This window comes from Streptopelia decaocto (genome assembly GCF_964273445.1).
Source record: "Streptopelia decaocto genome assembly, chromosome: Z".
NCBI classification, from domain to species: Eukaryota; Metazoa; Chordata; class Aves; order Columbiformes; family Columbidae; genus Streptopelia; species Streptopelia decaocto.
This window is the reverse complement of record NC_138657.1, coordinates 47,362,401-47,382,867: the sequence shown is the minus strand read 5'-3', so window position 1 is coordinate 47,382,867 and position 20,467 is coordinate 47,362,401. Positions and strand designations below refer to the sequence as shown.

General features: G+C 52.0%; 1 protein-coding gene across 1 annotated transcript; it reads right to left on the bottom strand.

The window, feature by feature from the left end:
- Positions 1–14,443: 14,443 nt before the first annotated feature.
- PIH1D1 (PIH1 domain containing 1) lies at positions 14,444–16,883 on the bottom strand. Its single transcript, XM_082074578.1, has 10 exons — positions 16,828–16,883; positions 16,644–16,736; positions 16,466–16,532; positions 16,200–16,382; positions 15,778–15,839; positions 15,612–15,696; positions 15,344–15,437; positions 15,177–15,267; positions 14,775–14,921; positions 14,444–14,580 (listed from the first exon to the last, which is right to left on the bottom strand). The coding sequence occupies exons 2-10, from the start codon at positions 16,731–16,733 to the stop codon at positions 14,548–14,550; spliced, it is 852 nt and encodes a 283-aa protein (XP_081930704.1). The 5' UTR covers positions 16,734–16,736; positions 16,828–16,883; the 3' UTR covers positions 14,444–14,547.
- Between the last annotated feature and the right edge of the window lie 3,584 nt (positions 16,884–20,467).

Genomic DNA, 20,467 nt, shown 5'->3' with positions numbered 1-20,467 from the left:
TTACTCCAGGAGAGGTTCTGTGCTTGCTGTGTCAGTGAAGTTCATCGTGATACGGATCTAGCTTCCTAAGTGGTGTGGGTTTTTGCAGCTTATAGTTATATTCTACATCTCTTAAGGGAAGCAAGCTTATTGTGTATTATCTCAGATTTATGTAGTCTAATGCAACTCTGGAGTCATTGCTGTTGACTTAAGAGGCTTTTGTGTGGATTCACATCCAGGTGCCATCAAAGTGTCTCCTAATCATTATTCTTGATGTGCAAACTTCTCATGCCTCTGCTCTCTGCCTAATTCGGCTCTTCACAGGAAGAAGCCATACTCCTTGTGGAGAAATCAACCAGTAAGGGCATCATCTATTGACAACGATTATTTAAAACTAAGTCTTAGCAATCCACACTAAGACTTTGCTTAGTTCTTTAGAGAATAATTCACCAGTGTTGTTGTCCTGGCTGGGTGGCCTATAGTAGACTCCCACAATGACATCCGCTTTATTTTTCTGACCCATAAGCCTTACCCAGAGGCTTTCACCTTTGCCATCGTCAACTGTCAGCTCCATGCATTCCAGCCACTCTGCTACATAGAGTGGCCCCCTCCCCGGCCTCTCCTGCCATGCCTGTCCCTTCTGGATAACCTGTAGCTGTCCTTCATGGTTCACCAGTCACAGGATTCATCCTACTAGGTTTCAATAATGCCAATGATACCTTATCTGTGGGAGCGGGCCAAGGCTCTAGTTCATCTTGCTTTTTCCTCATACTGTGCACACTAGTGTAGAAGCACTTCAGGTGTGTTTGGTTGTAAGCTTCACCTAGTGCTACACTGAGGAATCTCACTGTCATGCAGCTCCTTGAGCTTTGGTGTGCCATCCCACTGCTCATCACTGACTGACCTGGTCCTGCCCCCTTCCCCCTTCCAATCTAGTGTAAAGCCCTGTCAATCAGCCCGGCTAGGCCCTGAGCAAAAACCCTTTTTCCCTTCTGAGGGATGTGCATCCCATCAGATGTCAGTAGACCTGGTGAAGAACAGACCATCCCATGGTCAAAAAACCCAAAGCTCTGCCAATGACACCAGTCTCGGAGCCATGCGTTCATCAGTTGGACCTGCCTGTTCCATTCTATATTTTTGCCTGCAGGGGGGCAGGCTGAGGACATATCACCCAGCAGCCCCAAGCAGTTTCCATTCTCCCCGGTCTCCTGGATCTTCCCTTTCAGCCTGCTGGCGAGAGGGCAGGGGATCTTTTGTTTCTAGTGCCATGGTTGGCTTCTGCACCTGCCTCAGGGATGGTAGAGTGTGAGTGCACTAGTCAGTCTCCTCTGACTCCCTGATGCTCCTCAGCCTGGACACCTCTTCCCAAAGCTCTGTCACCAGGCTGAGCAGCTCCTTAGGAAACTTTATTTCCCATCTGGCCTCTGCAGAGTGGGCAAGTAGATGTCCTTTCAGCCCACCGCAGGATGCAGCCCAAACAGAACTGGTGCTGTCAGGGGTGCACAAAGGCGACAGTCTTCTGAGCAGCCCAGCAGATGGTGCAGCTCCACGCTGTCTCAGTGGCCATGGTTGCTCTCTGCAGCGGGCTGGGGAGAGCTGAGGAGGAGGAGCTGCTTCCCCTGGCTAGCACCGGTGCTTCCAGAGGTGTTGAGCACTGCAAAAGGAGAGAGGCCACGGTCCTTGGTCATCCCATGGAGGGGAGGGGAAGGGGGCAAGGAATGCTCAGGTAACTTGAGAAGGACACCCTCCCGGCTTTGCGAACACCATCACCCACCCCACAGCCAGCCCGGGGGATGTTTCCCACACAGCTCACCTCCACTGCTACAAGTGTGTCTCACGGTGCCTGGCTGCCTGAAACAGACAGGGCTGGGGAAACACGGGGGATGGCTCTGGGATGGGAGCAAGAGCTGCCAACAGCAGCCCCAAAGAACCACCCAGCACCTGGAGAAGCCTCGCTCTGATGTCCACACCTCGCAGGCTGCTCGGCAGGAGTACAGGCACGGGCTAGTGACCCAGAGATAAGCAGCGAGGGATGGGAGGTCACTGTCCATGGCTCGCTGATGTCACCCTCCACAACTTGGTGATGTCCCAGCCAGACTGCAACCTCACACATGCACAACAGCAGGAGATAAAAAGAACATATCATTTATTGGTTTTGCTTCTACACTTCCCTGCCACCCTAGCTTGGTCACCTGCAACGCATGCCTATGACTGCTTCTTGTCCTCACTCTTGACACCATGCACAGGTCTCCTGTGAAGGGGAGTGTGGTGGGACCAGTCAGCGTGGACTGCCCATGGCCACATGTTGCCTCCCCCAGGTGGGAGCTGTCTTTCCCTGTGGGATGCTGGGATTTGCAGGGAGAAGTCGTGCTGTCTCATCAGCTGTTCCTACCTTTGCCTTTATAATAATTTCCACTCATTAGGCCATGCTCTTCTTTTCCTTTTGCAAAATCATTCTCTGTTATTTCCAATTTTGACTGCGTGAGTGTCAAGGGTGCTAAAGTCAGACACCTGGGTCTGCCCATTCACATCTTGTGGGATGTCAGCCCATATTTGCCATTCACAATCCTTCTTGCCTACATCGATGGGAGAGGCAACACAGGCAGACATTTCAGGCAGTCCCTGCACATTTTTTTTGCCAATTTTATTTTAAACGCAGGTTTTTTCTTCTCTGCAGCCTCACTGGATTAGTGGTGATAGGCACAACAGCACTCTGGTTCTACTTGTAGGGCTGCACAATTGTTCTGCATTCTCACCAAGAAGAAGGGGTTGCCTTGTTGCTCTCCGGCTGTAGGGAAACACCAAACCCAGCAACATCTTCTCTCTGCAGGCTTTTTCGGCAACCGTTGTTTCATCTGCATGTTTACAAGGGCAGGCCTCCATCCTGAGAACATATCTGAAATAACAAGGACATACGCAACATTCCAGCATCTAGATCATGTGAAGAAAGTCCAATTGCAAATTTACAAATAGTTCCCACAAGGCCAGGTTTGAAGCTGTGCTTGTCTTCTCCTTCTGCCTTACACTGTTCTGTTGAAAAGTTGTAACCACATGAAGACTTCAGAATTAGAAGAGTACTGTGCTTGCGAGCTTCAACCATTTATGCCTTCATCTCTGACAAAATGCAAGTCCTTTCCTGATCCTTCCAGCTACTGAATGGTTTTGATTAATAAAAATGTGTATGGACTAGACAAATCCTGTATTTGTGTGGACTGTTTGAAAAGCCAAAAGAATAATATTTGAAGTCCTTTACATTTCTTTTTCCAGTATTAGCTGTATCTTCAGGTATACCAATTTTTTAATGACATAGTCCTTAACTCAGCGACGTCATTGCAGTCTTCTGTTGCTCTCATCCCATTTGAAAACAATTATGAGAATGGAGAGGTCACAGACAGGTATACACAGAAGCAAAATTTCAGGCAAAACAAATAAAATGTGGAGGAAACCTATCGTGCCACAGAGCTGCAGTCATCCCGCTGTGCAGTGTGGGCAGCTGGCTGGGCCAGCCCAGCAAGGGCGGGTCCCTCTGCTCTTCTCCTGGCCGTGCTCCCACAGCCCTTGTCCTGCAGCTGGCTGGAGCTGTTGGTCACTGCAGCCATGCCTCATGAGTCTCGTGTAGTGCAAATAGCCTGATCTGATCAAGTGATCAGCAGGATGCGTTTCTCTTGAGGAGATTTGCATTTCCAGTAGATGCATTATTTACAGAGTGCTGTAAAACTCGGTTCTACTGCTCGTCTCTGCCAGGTGTCAATTTCTGTAACATGACACGATTCCTTTGCAACTACGCATTTCCCTTTCCTACCTCAGTCTTCATAAATTTTGAAATTCTGTTTGTAGGGAGCTTAGAATCACAGACTCATAGAATCAGTGAGTCTGGAAAAAATCATTAAGATCACCAAGTCCAACTGTAAACCTAACATTGCCAAGTCCACCCCTAAACTATGTCCCAAAGTGCTGCACCTACCCATCTTTTAAACTTCTCCAGGAATGGTGACTCGACCGCTTCCCTGGGTAGCCTCTTCCAGTACTTAATAACCCTTTTGGTGAATAAATTTTTCCTGTTCTTTGCTCTGATGTTTGGAGAACACAATACCTCTGGGTGCCAGAAAGGATCTCAACAGGAACAGAAGGAGGGGAAAGAGAGGCAGAGTAGAGAGGTAGAAGAGAAGAAGGAAAAGCAAGGAAGGAATGAAGAAAGGAAGAAGGACACAAACTCTTAAAACCTAAATGGAATATTACGTGTTTCCGTGTGTGTGGTCAAAGGAGACTGCCTTTAGTGTTGGGTGTAAGCACTGATCTGCTGGAGGGTGGGAGGGCTCTACAGAGGGATCTGGACCAGCTGAAAAGATGGTCTGAGGCCAATTGCATGAAGTTCAACAAGGCCAAGTGCCAGGTCCTGCACTTGGGTCACAAGAACCCAAGCAGCGCTACAGACTCGGGGAAGAGCGGCTGGAAATCTACCTGGTGGAAAAGGACTTGGGGGTGTTGATCGTCAGCTGGCTGAACATGAACCAGCCAGTGTGCCCAGGTGGCCAAAAAGGCCAACAGCATCCTGGCTTGTATCAGAAACAGTGTGGCATGTAAATTTTCTCTCTAGTTCCACTATGGCAAATCTTATGTTATTTTATCAGCATTTGACAGAGAGAGACTTCATAATGATTTTGCTTTATCTTTTTTGTCCAGAGGCTAACTGTAGCAACATGAAGAAACAGCTTTATTACTTCATTTCTGTCGGGCTCCGTGCCACAAAAAAAGAGAAACTTATGCTGCTTCTGTGACATCACTTTACAGCATGCGATTTTTTTACATGAGTCTTTCACATTTATGCTATGGCTTCCCTCTGTTGACCTTTGAATTTCCACTACAGAGGCACTGTGCAGTTGGGCTCCAACTCAGCTTCCACATTGCCTGTACATGGTGAAACTGAATGACAGGGAAGCAGCCACATGACAAAAGAGGGGGAGCTCTGTTGGTTCTCATCTTCAGAGAAATGGAAATAGAGAAGAGTAGCCCTTGCAATCTGCCTTTGTAATTTCAAGAGAAAGAACTTTGTTTCATGCTGCTTGCACAGTGGGATAAATGCGTCTTCATCTTGAACAGATAGAGAAGGTCTGAAACCAGGGATCAGTCAGTTCCTCAGGAAAGGCCCCCTAGCTTTCATTTGCAGGTTGAGTTTTAGTTGCAGCTGAACTACCCGTTGAAAATAGTTTTCGGTTTGAACAGATCCTCCCATGCTGGTGTTCTCGGAAGGAAAACGTACCACTGAAAAGCAAAGAGCTGTCCCTTTGCTGTCACCCTCCACCACTGCTTCCTGCCCTGCCAACACACTCCCCAGCTGCCTACACCCAGGCCTCCTTCCTGCCCACCCATGTCAGCTTTTGCACCTCTGCCTTCCTCAGGGCGGTAAGGACCTGCCTGCCTCACAGCACAGCTCCCATGCCCTCTTCCCTGTCCTGCCCTCCTCCCCATTCCCAGACACAGAGGTTCAGCTTGGCCCACACAATTCCCCACAGTGATCCAGCACAGGACTGGAAGGGATGATTTGGGTCACTGCAGGCAGGGAGAAGAAACTGGTGTTGAGAACCCAGGGGATGCCATGTTTTCTCCACATTCCCAAGTAAGGGGCCATACTCTGACCTCTTCTTGCCAAGACCTGTGCCAAATATGCTAGAAGAAGGGGAAAAGAAAAACCAAACCCATTAGTTAGTGAGAAGACAGGAGACGTAGAGAAGCAGCCTAGCATGGAGGGGCAGGGTGTGCTCCTCATGTACCTGCTGTTCCCATGTCATGTTCTCCCAGCCAAAGTTCAAGCTGACACACTAAGACAGCTTCAAGCATAAAGAAGCCAAATGGCCTTGGAAAGACAGGAGGACATATCAAGCATTCATCACCAGAGGCCAAACCCAGAGAAATCAGAGACAGGTGAAAGTAGGCTATGTGTGCTGTAGGCTAGCAAACAACTCTACCACATTGGCCAAGAAAGAGAAGTGTCTGGGAAAGGACACTGAAAGGGCTGGGATGCCAAGCACTGGGCACCATAATGTTTCACTGTCACTGAAAGGGCTGGGATGCCAAGCACTGGGCACCATAATGTTTCAAGTCCTCCTGCAGTTTCAAAGAGACAGCAATGTTAACATTCAAACTGTCATCCAAAGAGAAGGTCAAATCCTGGCCCAGTGGGAGAGCTGAGATCTCAACAGGAAGGCATGAGGAAGAGTGTCCCAGTGGTCCCCGTTTCCCCATGGGAGCCAGACTGGCACAAAGCTTCCTACTTAGAAGCAGCTGGGACAAAACCTCCTTGGGTCAGCATTACCAGGCCATGTGGTGGAGGAAGCAGAGCATGGAAAACACGGTCAAAGGCCATTTGGACAGAGCCTGCAAGGTTTGGTTGTGTCTAGCAATACAGATAAACCTTCCCTGTCCCTGTGGCTTCACTCCCGCTCTCTCAGCAGCAGAAGGCAGCAGGGTAGAGAGGCGAAAAGCCTCTCACACCAGGGTTTCCAAGCATCTCGGCCACAGGGAAGGGAGACCAGCTTGGTCTTTCTCTGCAGAGCTCCTCTTTGCTGGCCAAGGCTGAGCCCTTGGTGCCATTGTCTTCCTCATCCTGTTCTCTCAGAGGACACTCACCACTTCTTGGTGATCCCCACATATTCGTAGACAGAGACAGTTTGGCTAAAGCCTTTCATCTTTTTCTCCAGCAGCTCCTTGAAGTGGTAAGCAGGCAGGGGAGCAGCAGTGTAGGTCACTGCATCACAGCTCACCAACCCAGGGTAGTTCATCATCATCATCCAGGCTGCCAGATTCATCCTCTGGCCAAGGACTGCCAGAGAGAGAGAGAGCACATGCATTGATGTACCTGTGTCACCGCAGGACATTTCTAGGCCACCCGTAGAGCAGGGCCCAGCAGAACCCAGGGGAAAAACTGGCCACAGAGACCATTCCCCCAGCCCTGGGCCATTCCTAACCGGCTGCTGGGCAGGCCCTCTCCCGCGCCAGCCTCCCGTGCCTCAGGCACGCGTCTCGTACCTGTGTATTCATGCCTCTCTGGGTGGCCAGTGACTCCGCAGAGTGTTGACCTACTGGTAACTTCAACAGACACTTCCTTGGAACACATGGAAACAGTGTGGCTTCATCCCCTCCTGCACCTGCTCTTGGTGCCAGCCTCGGCCGCCTGCCATCCTGCCCTGCCAGCACAGGTCACTAGAGAGCTCAGGGGTGTAGGAACACAGGTAGAACACATGCAAGAAGTTTTGGACACTTCCTCTGAGGCAGCATTCCCTGAATTGCCACCTACAGAAGGCCACAGCCTTCTAGTGAGCAAAGAGGGAGGGAAGAAAGTGCTCACTATGTCACCAGCTGGGATGACAGCAACTTGAGTTCAGGTGGCTGGGCTCCATCCCCGTTCATGGGCCAGTTGCCCCTGGCACCAAGAGCCTCTTGCCCTTAGAATCACAGAATCATTTTGGCTGGAAAAGATCTTTAAGATCATTGAGACCAACCACTAACCCAACACTGCCAAGTGCACCCGTAAGCCATGTCCCTAAGAACCTTATCTACAAGTCTTTTAAATACCTTCCGGGATGGTGACTCAAGCACTTCCCTAGGCAGCCTGTTTCAATGCTTGACAACCCTTTCTGTTAATAATTTTTTCCTGGTATCACACCTAAACCTCCTCTGGTGCAACTTCTTGTTCTGTTGCTTGCTTCCTGGGAGAAGAGAGCAACAGCCTCCACACTACAACCTCCTTTCAGGTAGCTTTCAGGCAGACAACAAGAAGGTCTCCTCTCTGCCTCCTTTCCTCCAAGTTAAACAGCCTCATTTCCCTCAGCTGCTGGTGCCAGTGCGATGGCTGGCAGAGTGTGCTTGGAGGGACTCCGTGTGGCTGCCGTGGGCTAAGCCCAGGGCAACCTGCCATCACCTCTCAGGGCACTTGGCAGGGACAATGGAGGGCAAGCTAGAAGGCACACCTCTTTCTGGTAAGACCCCTTGTGCCATCCCAGGCAGTATGTGCCCCCCCCCCTGCCACACACTCACTCTACATCCTCGAGCATGGTGGAGCACGACTGGAAGATCTGAATAGTACTCTGCAAGGCACGAATGCTCTCATGGGGCAGCCTTTCTCCACTTAGTCCAAACATGCAGAGGAACGTGCAGCCCTGCCAAGGACAGATGCAGCACATCTTGCTACAATGCCTAAGAGGGTGCCTCTCCCTCTTGCTCACTGCCCACACTCTCATGGTCAGGGGAGGCAATTACTCCCCCACATTCACTTTATCAAACAGGACGACTTTGTTGAGTTCACCCTTGTGAGGACACAGGACTTCTAGTATTATCCTCGTGGCAGTGTGGAGCATCTCTTGGAATGCACTGATGTGAAATGTCCAGCGTACTTCAGATGGACGAAGAGACTGCTGACTGGCTGCAGCTCAGAGAAGAGGACCAGTGGCACTCTGTAATCAAGCTGGAAGACAAGAACCTGATGGGTTCACCAACCTGCTCTCCTTGGGGCTTACTGCCCACATCAGATACTGAGGGAAAGCAGGCACACTAGCAATCACAGGTACTACTGCAGGAGGGACAAAACCTCTCTGTGCAAATGTCAGGGAGGCTGCGCAGCCTGTGGCAGGCAGACACCCAACCGTAACTTAAATCACCAAGGAGAGAAAGGTGCTCCGGTAACATCCCATCTTGGTACAGATAAGGATGTGAGGGGAGATCATCAGGGATACTCTAGGGACTTCAGTGGGATCTGCCTTTTATCCCACTGTCATGTGTGCCGCACATTCAGACCCATACCCACAGTAAGAATGGGAGACAAAAGTCTGCCTCCCACTGACCATGTGTCTCTGAGGACAGGGCACACAATGGTGCAGCACGGGTGCCCCTTGGCTCAAGTTTCCCCCATTGTCTTCTCAGTGTGCATTTTCTTTTGATTATCTGTTCTTGTGAGAACTCAATCTTTGCACTGCACTGCTTCTTGCGTCCTCCAAAAATGCAGCCCCCAGCAGTGGTGATCTGGCATTACTGTTCTGAGAGCGGTTGCTGGTATGTACGTCCTAAACATCTCCACATCAGAAAAATTTGGCAAGAAGAGAACAGGACACATGGCACCTGGGGAGAGAAAATGTATTGGGAGGATGGAACTGAGGAGTGTTGGAAAGCAGGGGCTGGCGCTGGAAAGAGAGGAGAAAGAGGCTTCTGTGGTTACTCCTGTTTCTACCTCCAGGTGCTCAGGGAAGAGCTGTCTGGAAGGAGGAGACAGCAGTAGCAAGTGCCCCAGCTGATGCACAGGGGGACTAAAAGCATGAGTGCTAACTGAAAGGTGAAAGAGGGTGGAGGTGGTTCCTCTCTGGCCTCTGAAGCAGCCAGATCCTGTGTTTCAGGGCAATCACAGAGCAAGGTGAAGCTGGCACTCACCTTGCCCTTCCAAGCAGTGGTTTGTTGGCCTTCCTGCAAGCTTGTATAAAGTGTCTTGGCATTCAGACCAAGACATCTGCTCCATGCCTGCAACCTGAAGACACACAGAATGAAAGCAATGCCCATGGTTCCAGGGTATGGAGCCTGCCCTCCATCAGTGCCCAGAAAAGGGGACAACAAGCCCACCTGGCTGGATGGGACAGAAGTGCTTCCTCACAAGCACCAGAACTGGGCGGGTACCACCCAAGCATCCCCCAGCTGTCAACAACAGCTCCAGGACCCAGAGAGGATATTGCTGGCCGAGCCAAAAGCCTTCCAGTGCCTTCTGACCCCTCAAACCAAGCAAGCTCAGCCCACAGTTACCACTGAGATAGAAGGACAAGAGCTTCAGCTGCCTGTCCTCTTTCACAGCTACAACTGTCCACACAATCAGCTCCTCAATCTTACGACACCTCCCTCCTTTGTGGCCAGGTCCAGCTCCTCTGAATGGCTTTAGAGGCTTTCCCATCCAACCTACCTTCACAAACCCGTTGTCTCCAAGATGCTTGGTTGTAAGCTGGTGCTGCTCACAGAGCTCCCAGGAGGTGGCTGAGAGGATCACTTCACCTTCCTTCACAAGCTCTTGGGCCTCATGAATGTCGTGCATGGCTTGGCCACAGATGCAGAAGTAGTGCCGCGAGCCATCCCCAACACTCAGGAGGCTCATGGGCCCGCAGAGACCACTGGTGAGAGACAGAGGGTGAAGCAGAACTGGCACAAGGAACATTTTTTGCTTTACGTCCCCAGCATCTCAGCTATTCAGAAGCTAATTGGAAGCCAAGTGGGAAGACAGGCCCTGAAATGGGTGTCTAGAAATAGGCAAATGAAGTTGGCATTCACAATGTGTTGAGAGTGCTGGGCATCTGACCCAGCTGCCTGCCCCAGAAGTCCAGCAAGGCAAGGGGTTTGATCACCTTCTGCTCCATTGACATGCAGGCAGGTTGCAGCTGTCTGCTTCAGAAGACATAACAGCCTGCAAAAACTCTTCTCACAGACATAAGCAAAGCAGTTCCCCTTTGCCAAAGGCAGGAGAGAATGCAGCAGGGGAAAGGAGATCAAGCTGCTCCCACCTGAAAAAAATGAAAGGATTGCTACCTTCTGCAGACATTCAAAGGCCCTAATATTTGATCTGAGACCCACATTGCCTTTAAGCTTCCCCTGCATCTGCACACACATGCAAAGCCAGCAGTCCTGCTGTCCCACCCCCACTCCGATGGCAGCTGGCCCCTCCGATTCTTGCAGGAGATGCTTTCCTTTGGCACTAACCCCAGTGGGGACCCCCACATTCCCTGCCACTGAGAAGCACCCAGAGGCACAGGAAAGTGCCATGGATCTGCGCCTGGCACAGTGCCCATACCTATCTTCAGGCGGAGTTTCTGACCCACGTTGGTGTCACGACTCCCATACTTCTTCTGGACCTGCTGGCTGCATTGCAGCACCAAGCTGAGGGTCCTCGACACCTACTTGGCTGTTGTCCTCCATAACACCAGCACAGCACCCCTGTGGAAAGTGAGGGGAAGGTCAAGGCTCTGCTGAGACGTGATCCTCCCCAACCTATGCTCAGTGGCAGGAGCAGCAGAAATTGGCTGATGTGCTGAGGACGATGGGCTTGTGGGAGAGCATCGTCCTGGAGGAGCACATCCTGGGCACTGGGACACCTCCCCTCTTCCAGGACAGCCACTGCAGTGGCCAGCTGGCAGCGGTGGCACCCCCTGCCCCAAGCACTCCTCTGCAGCTGCAGCACACCAGGGCCTCCTCCTCCTCATCCTCCTCCTTGTTCTCTCGCAGCCTGGTGGCCCAAGCTCTGCCATCCCCAGGGCCTCCCTGCCCCTCACCACCACCCTGACACAGCCCTTTGCCTGCACTTTCTAGGGAAGGGTCTCCTCCTCTCAGGGCTTTCTTGCCCCCACCCCCAGCCTAGGAACCTGCGTGTGGGGGCAGAGTGAGGGGAGCCATAGCCCTTGCCAAAGCCAAACGGTCTGGGGGAAAGAGAAGCCTGGAGAAAGGGCACTGCATTGGGGGCTGAGTGCCTGGCCAGAACGCTAGCTCAAGGTGCCACATAGAGCCTCTTGAGATGAGAGCAGAGCAAATGGCCGCCACAACAGTTAAATGCTGCACAGCAGTACATGTGGGCATTCGGGTCTGAAGTACATACCAGCAAACTTCAGAACGTCTCTGCCGAAAGCCAGCATCTCTGTGGACAGAGAGAAGAAAAGGAAGAGTCATGCGGACATTTTCTTCCAGAAGACACAGGGCAAGCCCTCTGGCTGGGGAGCAGCCCCCGGGCCAGGGTGCACCACAGCTCAGGAAAGCAGCACTCCAGTCTGTGTCCCTGGCTGCACAGAGCCAGTGGCCAGGACAGTGGCTGGATGGCTTCTGAGTAGCTCTGAGGAGGGAGACTCCACAATTTCCCTGGGCAACCTCTGTCAGTGCTCAGTCACCCTCACAGTCAAGAAGTGCTTCCTGACATACTGGAGGAACCTCCTGTGTTTCAGTGCATGTCCATGGTGTGGCCTCTGTCCTGACACTGGAAAGAGCCTGGCTCTGTCCTCTTTGCACCCTCCCGTCATGTTTTAGACACATTACCAAGATGCCCCTGAGCCTTCTCTAGGCTGAAGAGTCCTAGCTCTCTCCACCTTTCCTCACAGGTGAGATGCTCCAGTCCCTTCCTCACCCTTGAGGACTTTCTTGCTTTGCTCTGCAAGTGCTGCCAAAGGGGTGGCCACAATGTGCTCATGGACAGTTCAGAAGGGTCAAGATGTTCCCCTGTACTCTATGCTGGTAAGGCTGCACCTCCAATACTGTGTTCAGTTTTGGGTCCCTCCCTAGAAGAAAGACACTGAGGTGCTGGAGAGAGTTCAGAGAAGGGCAATGAAGGGTCCTAGAGCACAAGCCTGCTGAGGAGCGGCTGAGGGAACAGGGGTTGCTCAGCCTGGAGAAAAGGAGGCAGAGGGGAGACCTCCTTGTTCTCTACAACTACCTGAAAGGAGGTTGTAGTATGGAAGGTGTTGGTTTCTTCTCCCAAGTAGAAGGATGAATGCAAATGGCCTCAAGTTGCGGTACAGGAGGTTCAGATTGGATATTAGGAAAAATTTCTTCACAGAAAGGGTTGTCAGGCATTGCAACAGGCTGCCCAGGGAAATGGTTGGGTCAGCAGCCCTGGAGGTGTCTAAAAGTCACGTAGATGAGGTTCTCAGGGACAATGTCCAGTTTTCACCACCACAGCGGTCTCTGGCCCATCCAGGTCACTGAAGTCTGAAAACCACCACTTTTGTGCAACACTGATCAAAAGTCAGGACTGGCTGAACTACTGGAGATGAAGGTAGTGCTCACCAGGAATGAGAGCTATTGGTTCCTGACTCTTCTGAATTTTTTTGTAGAATCTTTCTCTTGTTATGTCTCTTGCCGTGTTTTGCATTGTTAAAACCCTTGTTGCTTTATGTAGTGACTACCATTTTAATTTTAAGTTATAGCCAGGTTAAGAAGCTCTTCTTCAAGTCACATATGGACTCCAACATTTCCAAAAAGTCTCACTGGGTGGATTTTAAAGTTTGCTAAACTTTAAAACTGCATGTGAGCCTCAATAGCAGCTACTGAATGAAAGATGTGAATGATAAATCTCTAACATGCTTTGTGTTGGTTTGTGAGAAATCATGGCACTGAGTGGGAACACTTTGTTTACTCTTATGCTTGTTTACCTTCATACTTGTAGGGGTGGGATTTTTTCTGTGATTCACCAGGGGATTTCTCTTCAAAATCAATCCAAGATGGAATTATTTGCCAGAGACTGGAGAAGATTCTGCTCTGATCCTAACATCGTACAGAAATGAGAAAAAAATAACGCAAACAAATAGATGATATCTGTTGCAGCACGAACTTGTTTGACATCTAAATATGGAATTGAAATATCCTGAAAATGCAATTTTAGGGAGCGGAAGCGAATTAAGTTTCAATTTACATTGAGGCTTTGTTGTGAAGTTAACAAATACATTTTTAATTTTCTTGGGAGAAGGAAGAGGTTGCCTGCACTGATGAGGTTAAAAAAGAATTTGCTGAAGTACATTTGCTGTACTTTAAGAGCTGAACCCTTTGGTGATGTAAACCAGTCAGATCCAGGAATCCTGAACAGGTGCTTCCAGGTAATGGGAATGTTTTGTAGGTGTCAGTCACAGGTGAATGAAACTCTGAACATTATTCTGAATATTCGTATTCAAAAGTGCTTTGAGTGATGGGAACAAGATTGGAATTAGAGGATGCTTCTGGCCTGTTCATATAGTAACTGCGTGGGCTGGATTTGTGCATTCATGTGGGAAATCTTTGAGCTCAGTGTCCCAGAGGTATGCTCTTCCCCTTATCATGATAAGGACCTGGCACCCCTGAGCTCAGGTCCAGCCCCTCTGCATCCTCCTGCTGCCACTTCAGGAGCCTGCAGGGACAAGGCGGGATGGAGCGATCATCCCCCAGCACAAAGCCCCCCCATGTCTCTTTGTGTCCCCACCCATCACATTCCCTCATTCCCACCTCCCAGAACCCCCCCCACCCCATCCCTGGTGTCCCCATGTCCCCAAATTCCCCTACCACAACATCCTGCTTCCTTCCCCCTGACCTGGTTCCCATGTCAACCCCTGGGTCACACTCCTCCCCACCCCGTGGCAGCAGCAGATTAACTGCAGCTTCTAAATCCCTCGTCTGAGCCTTCATGATGGGGTGGGAGGTCAGTGCACATGCATGCGTGACATTTCTGTTTCTGCTGCCCACCCCATCCTGGACACCTGGGTCCCCCCAGATGCCTGGGTCCTCTCTCCTCATCCCAGACACCTGGGTTCTCTGGGATACCACTCCTCATGCCCCCTCCCCCAGCTCACCGCTAAATCCCCCTCATGAGCTGAGACCCCTGCCTGTGTGGAGGGGGAAGAGGTGGGCACTCAGATGCCTGGGACCACTGCAAGGCCCTGCCTCTGGTGCAGGGGACCCAGGTGTCCAGTGAGATTGCACACACACATACAAGTTTGATTGACCTTTTATTGCAGGTTTTTGTACAAAAAAGGGAAGTGGGGAGGGAGAACATAGGCATCCAGGAGGGACCCAGCCATCTGGGGCGGTCCCCCCACTTCAGGCCTGCAGGGGCATCGTCACAGTGAGGACCTGGGGGAAAAGGTCAGGGGTTGGTAGGGAGGCAGCACCTCCTGGCTAAGGAGTGGGGCCGTGGGGAAGTGTGGGGCCAGGAAAGCGGTGTGGCTACGAGAGCAGACACGGCTAGGAGCTGCTACCTGGGTAATGGGGATGGTGTGGTTCAGGGCATGGCTCAGGGTGTGGCCCATCGCCACAGGAACACTCACCTTGGTTCCACGGTGGAAGTGGGCGTGGCAGCGAGCAGGGTCGGCGGGGTGGGGCAGCCCCAGCTCCAGCAGGGCGGGGCCGCCCCCCTCCTCCTTCAGCACCAGCCGTTCCTCACTCAGCCCCAGCCACAGCGACTCCGCCCCAGCCTGGACGGGACAGGGCAGGGTCAGGGGAAGGGCCATGACTGCCTCACCACAACCAGGGTCCCCCCAACTTCCCCTGGACAAGGTTAAATTTCCCCCACACCTGCCCAGCCCCCAACCAGCCCAATAGCGCCCCCCCAGTGCCCCTCCTTCACTCCACAGGCCCCCCTGGACATTTACAGGAGCTCTCCCACCCCCAACACCCCCTTGGATCAGGTTAATACCCCCCAATGACCCTCGGTGCCCGCCCCGACTCACGGCCTGTGGAAGCAGCACTCGTGTCTGCAGCACCCGTGGGTGTTGGGACGAGGGTTCGGCCACCACCACGTACTGAGGGGGGGCGGGGGAGCTGCGGGGGGAGGGGCAGAGGTCAGGCAGGAGGTTGACAGGGGGTGGGGGAGGGGCAGGGGTGCTCCACTACTCACTCCTCAAGCTCCTGGATGTGGGGCCGGGGCCGTGTCCGGATGTTTTGGGCCGAGATGGAGCCCAAGAACCGGCGGTTTCGCAGCACCCGCCAGCCTGGGGGGGATGGGGGAGTCATGGGGTGGGTGTGAGACCCCCCCACCCCCTCTTCTTTTCCATTTCCACCCCTAAAATTCATCCCCCAGCTCCTTCCCAGTCCCACCAGTTGCCCCCCGCTCACCCCCAACCCCTCCCAGTGCTCTCAGCCCCCCGCAGTGCTCCCAGTCCCACCAGTCAGCTCCAGCTCCAGCCCATACTTCTCCGACAGCCCCTCCATCGCCACAGTCAGGAAGAACTCGCGGTACAGGGGGTCAGCCTTGGGGGAAGGGGGGCAGGGGAGTCAGAACCCCCCCAAACTCCCCCAACCCCCACCAGGCCCCTCCAGCCTCCCTCTCACCTGCAGCGTGCGGAAGAACTCCGAATTCACCACCACATCATAGGCTGTGCAGCCCTGCCCACCTGTGGCGTGGAGGGTGGGGGATGAACAGGGAGCTTGGGGGCATTTGGGGGGGTCAGGGGAAGGGATTAAGCGAGTGGAGGAGGTCAGGGAGAGGGTTTGGGGGGGATTAAGAAGGGTCAGGGGGATTTCACAGGGGGGCTCAGGGGACAGTTTGGGGGATCAGAAGGAGAAATTGCGGGGGGCGGGGTTGGGAGGGGATTAAGAGCGTGAGGGAGTCAGGGGAAGGGGGTCACACTGGGTCAGTGGGGTTAGGTGGGGTTAGGTGGGGGGGCTTGGGGGGCTGGAGCGTGGAGGGGATCAGGGGAGACGTTTGCAGGACTCAGGGGTTTTTTTTGGGGGGGGGGGGGGGGGGGTCTCACCGCGGTCCAGCTCAGCATGGGGCTCCCCCAGGCTCATGGGGATGCGAAAGGCCCCAGGTGGCTCGCGCAGGAGGAGGCGGCGCAGCCCAGGGGGGGACAGCGGCGGGGGAGGTGGCACCTCTCCCGAATGACAAACATTGATAAAGACCTTGGCCCCCCCCGCGCGGGTCTTCACGCAGAACCCTGGGGAGAGGAGATGCAGGGGAGGGTCAGGACCCCCCGAGACTCCCCCAAATCCCCTAAGACCCCTCCAACCCGCCCCAGACCTGGCTGCGGGGTGACAGCGCGGGAGGGGCCGGTGGGTGGGGACGGCTCCTCGTCGTCCTGTGTCACCTGGGGAGGACAGAGGGATTTGGGGAGTACACGGAGGAACGCGGGGGGGCGGGTCTGTCCCAGTTCCCCCCGGTCCCCGCCCTTCTCCCCCCGGGCTCCCCCCGACCCTACCTGCAGCAGAAGCCGCCGCAGCGCCTCGTCCTCCCCGTCGTCCGCCTCCAGTTCGGCCGACAGCAGCGACGGGTCCGCGGGAGCAGCCATGGCCTGGGCGGGAACAGGAAGAACCGGGAAGGAGCCCAGAGGCCCCAAACACCGCCCGGGCCCCGCCGAACCACAGCCCCAAGGTTCCCCCCACCCCCCGTTTCCTCAGGCCCTCCTGCGGCTACCCTGCCGCTACAGCTTCCACTTCCGATTTCCGGCGGAAGCGTGGAGGAGTTTCTATGGTTACGGGGCCGCTCTCGCCGATATCTCATTGGTGCGATGGCGGCGGCAGCGCGGGGGCCTGTCTCGGGGATCTTCAGCTCCATGGAGGAGGGACCCAGGGCCGAGGGGGCCGCAGCGGGGGAGGGGAGGCACACGTTTGGGTCCCCAGGGGAGCGGGGCAGGAGATCCCCCCGGCGCCAAAGGCGACTTGCACAGCAGCTGTCTCTGGGTGCCGGTGGGGGGGCCTGACTGACCCCTGGTGACCCCTGACCTGCGACCTCCCAACTGTGACCTCTGACCTGTGAGTACGACCCTAATAAACACCCTCTCCGCGCGCCCCCCCCCCCTCCTCCCCGACGGAAAATGGAAATGGTCTAGTGTGGGTTATCAAAGAGGTAGCGAAACAATCACAGGACCTTAGACAAAACATAGAAAGTACGTGGATTAATAAGCTGTTATCTCAAATGGGTAATATTTCACTTGCAGGGTGGCTAGCATCATTAGTGCAAACAGGAATAATTATTTTAGTCGTCATAATTGTGTTTATTATGATTTTAGTATGTGCAAAGAGAGCCACAGAAAAAGTGGTTTAGAAGTAAATGCTCAAGGTTCTGTTTTAATGAGGGTTGAAGCCTAGTGGTCACAAAACCTCAAAAAAAGAGGAGGGATTGATGATACCTAAAATCAGCAGTTAGTAATAAAATAAGTCTATATGAATAAGGGTCATAGATTTTAGGCACTGACTAAGTTAATAAGAGTAAGGTTTGCAGATGTTAGGTCACAAGAATGGTATTTGTTAAGATGATCAGGAGAAGGGTAGGAGACAACGCCCTTGCTCTCAGAAGATCAGGTGGTGACACCAGCACAAGCAGGATCCAAGCTGAATAACAAAAGAGTGTAATGCATATGCAAAGAATTTCTTGGAAATATAATGAATAGGTATGATCTGTGTGCATATAACCCAAAGTGGGACCCCCATGAGCTGCCTCCCGCCCCGTGAAAGCCCTCCCCAGCCCCACTGCTCCCCTCATCCAGCAACCCTTACCCCCTACAGGCTCCCCCTGCCTGGACCTCTTGGCGACCCCTAAAGCCACAGCCCCTAACCCCGCAGGTCCCCGTGGCCGTGCAGAGTGGCCGCCCCCCCCAGCTTCATCAGCGCTGCATCCACAAGAGGGGGCTCCTGAAGAGGGGAGTCTTGTGGGGAGGGCACCTCTATGGTGATAAGAGGAATGAAAATCTTCCAGAAACCCCTAGGCATAATGTAGCAAGACTGGGCATAAAGTAACAGAAACCGAACAGCGAAACGAGCTCTACAGAGACTGGACATGAGGCAAAGCAGGATGCCCTGGGCTTGCAAGCTGGGAAAGCGGAACGTTCCACTAAATGAAGAAAGAGCTACGTGACTTTTGCTCAGTAGCAGCACAAAATGACAATATGCTTGCTCAAGAAATTAGGTCAAGGAGCTGACACAGAGTAGGCACCAGGCTGCAAAGGCCCCCGCGGACCACTAGAGACCCCTGATGAAGACTCTCGAATACCAAAGATGGACTCCCAGCAAAGGGCAGGGCTATGGAAATAATTTATGTTTAATGCATTGACTAAGCGTTAGAAATAAATGAATATGCAATAGGCATATGTGATAAATACCAAGAAGTGTGAATCACGTGCATGCTGGATTAAAGGAACGATCCTCCGAGTGTCTGGCATGCTGTAATAAAAGTGCCTGCTTTTTAACACTTTCAAAACTGTTAAAGAGTCTTTTTGCCGACTTTTTGCTATCAGGGGAGGAGTCCCGAGGGGATGGGAAGGAGCTGTGGGGCTCCGGCGGGGCTCTGTGGACCCTGTGGGAGTTAGAGTGGGTCGTAGGGGCTCCAAGGTATCTGGGGTCTCTGCGGAGGGGTCTAAGGTGACTTGAGGGGTTCCTGTGGAGTCTTAATGGGAGTCACACGGTGGTGCTGCTGTTCCGCGAATGTGAAACTCGATCCGGCATCGGCAAGGGAAAAAGTGACACCTACCACCATGCAAATGTGTGTGTGTCGGGGGCGGGGTGTGCCAAAACGCGGGTTTCTGGCCTGTGCGACAGTGATTGATCTGTTATTTTATTTATCAGCTGATATGTCAGATACTGGTTGTTGTGGTTTTATTTTTTCTTGTCTTATATCTATGCAGCTTGACACACCATGAACATCAGCAAAGTGTCCAGAAAAGGAAGTAAGTTTTAAGCTTCTAGAATACACATGTATACAGGAAACACTTAACATAGAAAATAGCCTTTCAAATTTCAGATTATAAATGTCACTCAATGGGATTAGAGTCGTGGTTTTGTTCTTGATAAAGTCAGCCTTCTCTTGGTGTTGTGTCCCTAAGCATACATCAAAGATACAAGAGCTAGCAGCCACTCTCATTAGTTAAATGACCCGTGACATTATCATTAAATCATGTTATTGGCTTGTGCCTTTGTCAGCATGATATTTCATCTTAACCACAGTGATCTAAGGACAAAGGCAGCACACAGTCCAATGGAAGAACTAATACATTTTATTCATTAATTGGTGTGACAAGAAGAAATGGACTAACTTCAAGTCACTTCTTCAGATTTCCAGGTTTGATTACTCAAAAGCTTGATTGATTTTTCTGAATATATCAATTTGTCTGATGATGTCTACCAGCAAACCACTTTCTGCTTTGTTAGAGTTGGTATCAGTTTATCAGGACAAAAGGAGCCCTGAGTTCCAGTGGACCTGCCAACTGATAGACCACTCTGGGTTGAATCAACTCAAGAAAAACCGCCCAAACATAATCTAAGGCTCTTGGACACATTCATGTATTGTACATGACCATTTCCCCTCTACTCTGCCCTGGTGAGACCACATCTGGAATATTGTGTCCAGTTCTGGGCCCCTCAGTTCAAGAAGGACAGGGAACTGCTGGAGAGAGTCCAGCACAGAGTAATGAAGATGATGGAGTGGAGCATCTCCCTTATGAGGAAAGGGTGAGGGAGCTGGGTCTCTTTAGCTTGGAGAAGTGGAGACTGAGAGGTGACCTCATTAATATTTATAAATATGTAAAGGGTGAGTGTCACAAGGATGGAGCCAGGCTCTTCCCAGTGACAACCGATGATAGGACAAGGGGCAATGGGTGCAAACTGGAACACAGGAGGTTCCACTTAAATATGAGAAGAAACTTCTTCACGGTGAGGGTGACAAAACACTGGAACAGGCTGCCCAGGGAGGTTGTGGAGTCTCGTTCTCTGGAGACATTCAAAACCTGTCTGGACACATTCCTGTGTAACCTCATCTAGGTGTTCCTGCTCCAGCAGGGGGACTAAATGATCTTTTGATGTGCCTTCCAATCTCTAATGTTCTGTGATTCTGAGATTGTACTGGATATAGTGTGTACTGGATATAGTAAATCCTTTCATTTTTATATTGCTTATCAATAAATAACTTTTAAAAAGGTAAGGCTGTAGTCAATGGTTGTAATTTCTTAAACATGGCATGAATTCTGGTGACTTGATGAAAAAAAAAAAATGTGTGTGTGTGATGCAAGTATGATACCCTAAACAATTTCAC